The 9,720-nt window shown below is 37.7% G+C and overlaps 2 protein-coding genes across 2 annotated transcripts; one reads left to right on the top strand and one right to left on the bottom strand.

Moving 5' to 3' along the window:
* The first annotated feature begins 1,981 nt into the window (after nucleotides 1-1,981).
* LOC116250759 (pirin-like protein) lies at nucleotides 1,982-3,903 on the top strand. Its single transcript, XM_031624677.2, has 7 exons — nucleotides 1,982-2,171; nucleotides 2,287-2,336; nucleotides 2,425-2,463; nucleotides 2,559-2,587; nucleotides 2,689-2,751; nucleotides 2,860-2,963; nucleotides 3,066-3,903. Exons 1-7 carry the CDS (start codon nucleotides 2,002-2,004, stop codon nucleotides 3,556-3,558), a joined length of 948 nt encoding a protein of 315 aa, XP_031480537.1. The 5' UTR covers nucleotides 1,982-2,001; the 3' UTR covers nucleotides 3,559-3,903.
* A 1,355-nt stretch (nucleotides 3,904-5,258) lies between these two features.
* LOC116251163 (ras-related protein RABA5d-like) lies at nucleotides 5,259-7,323 on the bottom strand. The gene is made up of 2 exons (XM_031625268.2): nucleotides 6,461-7,323; nucleotides 5,259-5,809 (listed from the first exon to the last, which is right to left on the bottom strand). The coding sequence occupies exons 1-2, from the start codon at nucleotides 6,780-6,782 to the stop codon at nucleotides 5,487-5,489; spliced, it is 645 nt and encodes a 214-aa protein (XP_031481128.1). The 5' UTR covers nucleotides 6,783-7,323; the 3' UTR covers nucleotides 5,259-5,486.
* Nucleotides 7,324-9,720: the final 2,397 nt, after the last annotated feature.

Here is a 9,720-nt window from a genome sequence, read left to right as displayed (position 1 = left end):
ATTCAACTTCCCAAAAATATAAACATAAATCAAAGGCAACTGGAAGAAGAACCAGATTCCAATTCTCCTTTTGTTTCATCTGGTCAACACGTTAGTGTGGGAATATCATGGACCAGCAAATTGGAAAATATATAAAAATCATAACCACGGTTCCAAATTTTTTTGAAAATCTTAAGAGCAATATTTTTTATTTCTTAAAGAAACATAATATCTTGGCAGGGGACCCTTCCTGTGTTGATGGTGAGAGTTCTAATTCTCAGGGAAGACTTCCCAAACAGCCAAATCTCTCTAATTCTTTTGGGGCCGAGTCAGAAATTTTATTTTCGAAGTTGAATATTCGATAAGGACTGTTAGAGAGGACAATATATTTTTCTGAAAATTTTTATAGAGACCAAAATCAAATTTCTGGAAATAAAAAAAAAATACAAGTCATAAATTTGTAAAATTGAAAGGCGCCACGGCCCATCTTCTTCTTGCTCACTAGGTTCTGAGTTGCATCGGGGCTTGAAATCAAGCCACTCTTTCAACATCTGCCAACCCGATCATCTATACTATGCCTCAACTAATGAAAATTTATTATGTTTTTAATTTGTTTAAAACTTATTTTCTTAACAAATTTTTCTCATTCACAACCAAATTACCAAATCGTCAGCCTTGTTATTGGGTTTCAAGTGAGTTGAAAGAATTGACCCCAAGATTCTTAGTTCAATGTCCCAAAGAACAGTTATTAGTATTTTTTATTTTTTTAATTAGTTAGATGGGTGGTATAACTAGAAGCATTTTTTTTTTTTAAAAAAAAAGAGAAAAAAGAAAAAGAAGCAGCTGGTGATGGAAGAGATGGCTTTAGATGATGCAACAGATGCATCATCCTTCCCATCCAATACTTCATTGAAGCATGATATCCACTCATTCTCATATTCAATATACTGGTTGACTAAATGGCCAAATCTCGACTACACCTTTTTTTTTTTTTGTAAATTTCAGAAAACGGGATCTGACAAAATTGGTGAGGGGGTGTTTTGCTTAGAATACCAAATTTGACTTTTATGAGTGCCCAAAGTTTGTCCACCTCAAGCTTGTCAAACCTTTATAAATTTGAAAACGTTTTACAACTTTGAAGGAGTTCATGTGTGAAATGCCATTAACTTTCTTATGTCTCAAACAAAATAATTAAAAAAATATTTGACCAACCAAAGCAAATTAGGATGCTGGCTTAGTTGGATATTATAAGCTTAATGTTTGTTTGGTGAATTGAACAATATGCAACTGTTTCATGAATATGACTTATAGAATCATGAAACATCTTAAAAAAAATTCAAATTCATATAATAGTTACAAATTAAATTCATTTGTCAAACAGACCTATGAATATGACTTATAGAATCATGAAACATCTTAAAAAAATATTCAAATTCATATAATAGTTACAAATTAATTTCATTTGTCAAACAGACCTTTAAGACCCAGATTTCGAAGCTGGCAAAATTTTCTCAAAATCGCACACCAATTCAGCAATCGTACGACATCTAACTAGATTTTTGGAACTCGGACGAATCGAGATCTAATCAAAATCTGGAATTCAGATTCAGATACAAAATTGCATAAGAATAGCTTCAAATCGGATTATTATAATAATAAAAATCTTAATTCTGAATATTTGAGTTGGCAAATCTATAGATGCAGAACAAATTAATTTTTTTTTTATCGATCGTTTTGCTCTGTTTAGTGAACTAAGGTTCTTGCATTTTTTTTCCAATTTTACCCTTGTCTTAGAAGCAAACAACCAAACTATCCCCACAAAGATGATGCGCATGTCATGATGATATCATGATGACATCCTCATCGAGAAGAAAGCCTGCCAGGCCGAGTCCTGTTTATGCCAAGAAATTCCTTGTGAGAAAGGCCAACCAACTCCTTTTAATTCGTTGCTAACATAATAAATAAATGACGACGAGGCCTATAAATAGCCACTCTTCTCGTTGGGGCATAGTACCACGATCTATGTATTTACGTCTTCCTGGCAATCTCCAGTTTCTTAATCGGTTCAGGCGCATTTCTACAATGGCGGAACAGTCTTCCTCCTTTCAGAAGCCAAGGCACGTCCTGAAGAAGGTGCTGGCCAGGCCACAGTATGAGGGGGATGGGGCTGTGGTCAGGAGGAGCATTGGAAGGTCGGTCAATGGTCTTCTCTATGTTGGTGTCTCCTTGGACATTGGTTTCTTCTTGAATTTTGCCTCTTCTGAGCCTTTCAGGAATTGAGGTCTGATGGGTGGTTCTGTTTTTCAGGTTGGAACTGAAGAGGTTGGACCCGTTTCTCCTCTTGGATGAATTTTCAGGTGCTAAATGCTTTTCTCCAAGGTTCGGTTTTCTTGTTTGATTTGAATATGATGGTTTTCTGATGATTCGAGCAATTGGGTATTGCAGTTTCTGCTCCTGCTGGATTCCCAGATCATCCGCACAGAGGTTTGTTTTCATCTCCGCTGTTGCAAGCTCTATTTTTTCTAGTATCTGAGATTCTGATGGTTTGTTTCTCTTGTATCTGTTTCTTGTTTTCTCAGGTTTTGAAACTGTTACGTATATGCTGCAGGTGCGTTGCTTTCCCCTTCATCTTCTTCAGTTTCAATATGTTTCGTTCTTAATCGCAACAAAACTTGAAGAGATTGTAACATGTACTTTTTTCATATGCAGGGAGCTTTTACCCATCAAGATTTTGCAGGACACAAGGGAACAATTAGAACTGGCGATTTGCAGGTCTGGTTATGGAATGACCTTGTCTGTTAATTGCTTGTGATGTCAGTTGGTGACGATGGAATAGTATTGTCAAATCATGGTCCTTCTTAAACTTCGATTTTGATGCAGTGGATGACTGCTGGACGAGGAATCATTCACTCAGAAATGCCAGCAGGAGAAGGGACCCAAAAAGGTTTGCAGCTGTGGATCAACCTCTCTGCCAAGGAGAAAATGTAATGAGCCAAACCCAAGTGCTTCTTTTCTTATTGACGAGTTCAAAATCACAAAGACAATCAGTGGTAGATCCATGACATTTGCTTCCCATGAAATGGCAGGATCGAACCTCGATATCAAGAATTGCAGAAGGAAGACGTGAAGAGAGCAGAGAAGGACGGCGTAGAAGTTCGTGTTATAGCCGGGGAATCCATGGGAATCAAGTCTCCAGTATATACCAGGACGCCCACCATGTATTTGGATTTCACACTGAAACCTGGTGCCCAGGTGCATCAGCCTATTCCAGAGTCATGGAATGCCTTTGTGTACATCATAGAAGGGGAGGCCATCATTGGTACCGCTAATTCTTCACCTGCAGCTACTCACCATGCTCTGGTTCTGAGTCATGGCGACGGTCTCAGTGTCTGGAACAAGTCCACGAAGCCATTAAGGTTTGTTCTTATTGGTGGGCAGCCGCTGAATGAGCCTGTTGTGCAGTATGGTCCATTTGTGATGAACACCCAAGCTGAGATCGACCAAACAATTGAAGATTATCACTACTGCAAGAACGGGTTCGAGAAGGCCCAACACTGGAAGTCTGAGACACTTCCATGATGAGCCATTCAGCGGTGAAGTGGACCACAATTGACGCTACAATGATATTAACTGAGACTGCAAAATAGCTGCTCAAAATGGTATTGAAATCAGAAGATAGTGCAGATATAACTAAGTGGGTGCTGCAGATGCTGCTCATATAAATTGGCTCCTGTTGTGCCCCATGTTGCTGTTTTCGTCATTTCAGGCCACAATTTTTTCATTTGTTGGTTGTTAGTTGGGGAGGTAGTGGTGGGTGGTGGCCCTTTGTGCGAGGGAGTTGGGTAATGAATGGGCCTTGCACCAAGCGGTCATGTCATCTTTGTATTCAATAGGAAAAGAAATACAGTATGTTCATTAGCTGTCTCTGTTTGAATGTCATTAGTGCAGAACTTTTCTAGATCTCTTTCCCCCAAGAAACCAATGATTGCTCCATTAAGTTAAAAGGCACCCTTCCATCAGTAATTCCTTTTGGCCTTTCTCAGAATTATTCATTTTAATATCCCCTTCTTGTATGTGTCATGAGTAATTTTCCTGAAGTGAGAATTATTTTCCTAGGAAAATGCCCTGCTTCCTGTGAGAACCCACCACCACCACCACCACCAGGGTGTGAAACTTGTGGGGAAATACTAAGAGTGTGGTCAACCCACTTGGGCCGTGCTTCTTTCCCGCTTTCTATATGGACTATGACTTTTTTCCACTGAAAAGCATCCTGATGGAGAAGGGGAAAACCTTTCATAAGAGAGGACACCGTACTGGTGCTTCTCCGCAGGCTTTTTTCTCACGAAATCACCCCACGTGTGACAAGAAACGAGAAAACCATAGCGCACTTCCACATGGAAAGTTTTCACTCCTCATCTTTAAACGATGCAACCAGCACCTTGGCGTCGTTTGTGTTTGTTTCATCGGTGGGAAGAGAAAATTTGTAAGTGCACGTAAATTTTACCATGAAAGTGATGAGACTACTTTGCCATCAAACAGTGGCGGAGTTAGAAATTTTCTGGAGGGGCAGTAATTCATAGATTTTCATACCTGAAGGGCACTTATATGTATAACAAAGTAAATATTGGAAGTCCTTTCATGTAAAAATGAAGGAAAATTGAGTTGCCCACACTATACGTGGGTCCGCCACTGCCATCAAAGCCAAGGATGGAAACAAAATGCATTGCGCTTACTAGTTCACCCCACAGAAAATGACATTTTTGTTGTTCCTTTTATTCAGGAAAGATCACTATTTTCCTAGCAGAATGGTAGGCTTCGATGAGAGAGCCGGTAAAAACAAACAGGGCCTTACTGTTCGCTCAAAATGAAATGGGAGTGAAAACGCAGACAATTCCTGCAGCTAGCATACCAAGAAAGGTGTCAACAAGACTTTACTCAAAATAATGGGGACACAGTTGCTTTCATGTACTAAAAGTAGATCTGTGGCTTCCACAGAAAGATGTATACATTCACAGCCTCTAGCTTAAAATATTTCACAAGCTGCAATGATGGCAACGGTGGTGATTATGGTGGGAGGTGGTGACGGTGGTGGTGATGATGAAAATGTGACCCCAAATTCAATTCTCATTCTTGTTGTAGCAGTTGCATGATCTTCCAAAAGTATTTGAAATTGCTTCCTCTTCAGCGGTACAGAAGTATTAGATATTGATGTTCTGGTCAACTAGTTTTGGAAACATTATTAAATAATATTGTATGCAAGTGTAAAAGTTAATGGCAAGTACACAAGAATATTTTGTATTTTTCTCTTATTCAAACCACAGAGATTGTATTGTACATGCCTTTGCTTTGAAGCAGAAACTAGATTTTACTGTAACAACGTTCCATAGAGTACAAATTTTCCACAGACAACGAGAATCAACTGAACCAATGGAAGAAAACTTCTGTTCTCAACTCAAGAACTAAGAACTTTCAGCCCCTTTTCTTTCAGTACTACTAGTAAAGTGATTTTAACAGCAAGACAAGCTGTTTGCAGTCTGGTGGGTATTGGATCCATCACTGCCATGGCTGACAAGGCTTATTCCCTTTAAAGACACTTGTGCTTTGTACGAATCAGAGCTCAAGTTTTTCCGGCTGATATTGCTGTAAATATCCCGGATCACGATCTCAAAGGCGGTCTTCACGTTTGTCGAATCCAATGCAGATGTCTCCAGGAAGAACAACCCCTCTGATTCAGCAAGACTCTTTCCTTCTTCAACAGTTACATCCCTGATGTTGGCCAAATCAGACTTGTTCCCCACCAGCATCCTCACCACAGTCGTATCCGTATGGTCTATGATTGTTATGGAAACAATGTCAAATGTCGGTTCATCAAAAGTAGTAATGACAATGTGAAATTATCAGTTAATCAAATGTAATGCCAATTCAAAAGGGAAGATGAACAGATGAATTGTGAACAACTCAAAACATAAAAGATGAAACTGTTACTAATAGTTGCTCTGAACGTGATCAACATATAACTAATGATTTAATGGTGCTTTCCATTTTCTTTCCCTTTGTTCGGAAGCATCCAGATATAAAGTAAATTAGCCGGGGAAGCTTGTAGAAGATGGTGCTTACCATGTCTCAACCATGAATCTAGATGTTAAACCAACTGAAGAGAGCAAAACTTACGGTGGAAAGCTTTTCCTTTCTCCAAATTTTCATCGTTGAACTTGCACACAAGCATAATTTCTCTCAAAACATAGCGCATTTTCATCCGCATTATCACAGATTCATTTGATTGAGATCAAATTTTAGTGCGTGTTCACTCTGAAGACTCGATACCAAGAGAAAGTTTGCTAATTTTTTCAGTTCCCCATATGCGGCAAAATCACATAAGATCACTACTAGAAAGACAAACTGCACTAGATCCAAGAAACTGCGAAGTCAGAAAACTTATAAGAAGACAAAAGGAAACAGGGAATTCTGTTAGATGCCTTACTTCTAAGCTCATCTAGCCATCTTTCAATTGATTCAAATGTACTCCTTCTGCTGATATCATAGACGACAAGAGCACCTGCAGCTCCCCGGTAGTATGCAGATGTGAGAGCTCTGAACCTCTCCTGACCGGCAGTGTCCCATATCTGAGCCTTCACCTCCTTACCGTCAATCTCCATGCTCTGCGTCTGAAACTCCACTCCGATCGTTGCCTTTGAATTCGCATCGAATTCGTTTCTCACATACCTGGACATCAAATTCGATTTCCCAACAGCTGAGTCTCCAATTATCACTACCTTGAAGAGGTAATCTTCACCATCTCCCATCTTGGCGACGATGGTATATCAAGAAAGTTCAGGAATCTTCGCAAACACCCAAGCACTGAAGGGTCAGCTGATCAATTTTTCTTGTATTTAACATAACTGAAGAATCAAATTGTAGCTTTCTCTTATTTCCGTGAATCTAGAATGTGCAGATAAAGCCAAACGTTGAAAATACTCAAGGAGAAGTACGGAGAAAAAGACAGAAACTGGATGTTTCTTCCATGAACGTATCAGCAAATACGCAGGAAGAAAAACCTCAAAATTCAACCAACTACAAAGCTCTTTTGTTTCTCAAAAGTCACGAGGTACAAGAACCGACGGAGCGCTCCTAGCCTTGAGAGGAAACCACAAGCTGGCTTCCATGAAAGTAAGATCCGTCCTGGAGTTCAGCAGAATTCTAGGAAAACAATGGCGGAGATCTTGTAAGAACACTTCGACAGGCAGGAAGGCTCTGTTGTTGAGGAGAAAGTGGAGATGAGACGGGTTTGGCAACCGTAATAAAGGTGACAGTAGATTAAAGGCTGCCACACTGCGTTGTGGGGTTGAGAGGTGGGCGTCAGTCAATGCTTCTTAATAAATGATTTCGCAAATAAAATTTGAATCTTGTATGTTTCATTGATTCGCTCGAGATTTTATATATATATATATATGTGTGTGTGTGTGTGTGTGTGAATTAAATGGTGACCTACAATGTATGTATGTATGGTGATGAGTATACAACGCAGCGTAGTAAAGTCTTGTGTTATAAATGCATAAGCACAGAGAGTACATGTCTTGAACTACCAAGAAAATAATAACCCTCAAAGAGACTAGAGCAAGACCTAATTGAAAATGAATTGAATTATTAGATTTACCAGTAAAAAGTAATATGAAAAAATTAAATGGCGACCATTCTGTTTGTTAGATTTACCATGATATCCAGTTAAAAGTAAATCAAGAACAAAGATGTTGCCTTTTTTTTTCTTATTTATTCGTCTGCATCAAATATAATGATTTTGATTAAATAATTGAATGACTTTGGTACTCACTGTCATCATTCGCTCAATTATATATATATATATATATATATATATATATATATATATATATATATATATATATATATATATATATGTAGAGAGAGAGAGAGAGAGAGAGAGAGTTGAATCCAGCTAAAACAAAAGAAAATAATGCTACAGACCGTCATTACAGAGATGAAAGCTCCTGCAAAATTTTGTCCAACCCTTCCTGACCTTACCATTGTTCTCGAATAGAGTTCTTTTCCGAAAAAGACACAATGATATAAATATGAGATTTTTTCACGTCAACTTCGAAGCACAAACGTTAGACGTAACAACATTAAGGAAGTTGCTGGAACTCTTTTTCTTTTTCTTTTTCTTTTTTTTTTCCTTCTTCTACTTTTAATCCTTTTAAGTTGTAAATTGCCAAACTGTTAGTCTTAACCGCATTCGTTATGATTTTTGTTTCGATATTTTCTGTAAATTTGTTAGTTAACAGACAAAAATAGCATGCTTTGTAAAAAAAATAAATTGATACACATATATGCGTACCTTAGATTCCTAGTGCCTTTTTTTTAATGAATATATACGAACCATGGGCTTAGATATTGCTTCACGTTTTTTTCTATATGGACATAAAATGGTAATTATTTTTTATCGAAAAAGTGAGAAATTTTCAGTAAATTGCAACACAATTGGTCCGAAAGACAGGTGGCTAAAATCTTAAAAATAAAATGCAAAAAATGTGAAATAAAAATCTGGTTACCAAAAACATGAAAAAAAAGGAAAAATGGGAAGAACGTGAAAAAAAAGGGGGGAAATGCTAATCAAACATGTCATTTTTAGTTTAAGATCTTTTTTTTCAAAAAACCTGGGTGTTTTTTTTTTGCGTTTGATATAACTGAGTACTTTTTAGCGTTTATAATCCACGTTTGTTATAATTTTGTTTAGAAGCATCTTTGACATAACCGGACGTATGAATGAATTATCTACACGTCCAAAATCTATGAGTTGAATTATTTATCGTTGGTAATCTTTTGATGGCTAATTTAGATGTTAAATTAATTCCAAAACTCATCATGAGAAAGTTACATATAGCATATTGATTTTTAAGTTTTAAAAAAAATTAAGTTACTTATGCATGTATATATGTATGCATATAAGAAATTAACTAGCTCTCAACTTTCTCAAACTAGCTTCATATTTAATTTAGGGCTGGGCATCGGACCGGCCTGACCCAATAATTGTCGGGATTGGGTAAGGCCATAGCTCGGCCATACAGCCCAAGCCCAGCCCTACACACGAAACCCGAGCCTGAGATTGGCTTGGCCCGGTTAAAATAAAATTATTAAAATATATATTATTATAAAAATAAGAATAATAAAAATAATATTAAAAAACATATTAGAGAGAATGGAGCCCGGTCGGTTCAACTCGGGCCGTTATGGGGCCAGCCGGCTATGTTTTTTTCGGGCCCGATCGAACTGGGTATGGGGTACCCGACCCGGTGCCCAACCTTAAGTATATAATTAAAAGTAAAATGTTTTCAATGTTAACAATTAGTGGAGGTTTTGTTGGCATTACATCAGCCTTTAAATTGTCGCCATAAAACATGATGTATGTGATAGTTTTCCAAAGATGGCGTTGATTAACGGCCGTCCAATATGAGCCCAATATATTAGTGCAACATAAATATAAATTTCCGATGAGAATCCGACAATCCCCGAGCGAGGGGCCGAAGCCTTCCATTTTTAGGGTCAAACTATGTTTGAACTTGGATGATCATATAATATACTATTCAGTTTCAATATTGTATATGCCACCATTTGCAGTTATAAAAAATAACACATGTAAAAATCAAATTTACTTCGACAAAGCATCACTCAGGCCGACCAGCTATATTACATCACTCAGACGAACATACATTTAATTTTAAATTTGTA

Source organism: Nymphaea colorata, chromosome 3 (assembly GCF_008831285.2).
Source record: "Nymphaea colorata isolate Beijing-Zhang1983 chromosome 3, ASM883128v2, whole genome shotgun sequence".
Classification (NCBI taxonomy): Eukaryota; Viridiplantae; Streptophyta; class Magnoliopsida; order Nymphaeales; family Nymphaeaceae; genus Nymphaea; species Nymphaea colorata.
This window is presented reverse-complemented; position numbering and strand designations above follow the sequence as displayed.

Excerpts from the sequence above, each read along its gene's own strand:
- LOC116250759 (XM_031624677.2), top strand. The coding sequence starts at position 2,002 with ATGTATTTACGTCTTCCTGGCAATCTCCAGTTTCTTAATCGGTTCAGG. Across the intron at positions 2,172-2,286 it reads GTCAGGAGGAGCATTGGAAG|GTTGGAACTGAAGAGGTTGG; the intron begins GTCGGTCAATGG and ends TCTGTTTTTCAG. Across the intron at positions 2,588-2,688 it reads CTGTTACGTATATGCTGCAG|GGAGCTTTTACCCATCAAGA; the intron begins GTGCGTTGCTTT and ends TTTCATATGCAG.
- LOC116251163 (XM_031625268.2), bottom strand. The coding sequence starts at position 6,782 with ATGGGAGATGGTGAAGATTACCTCTTCAAGGTAGTGATAATTGGAGAC. Across the intron at positions 5,810-6,460 it reads ATGGCTAGATGAGCTTAGAA|ACCATACGGATACGACTGTG; the intron begins GTAAGGCATCTA and ends TAACAATCATAG.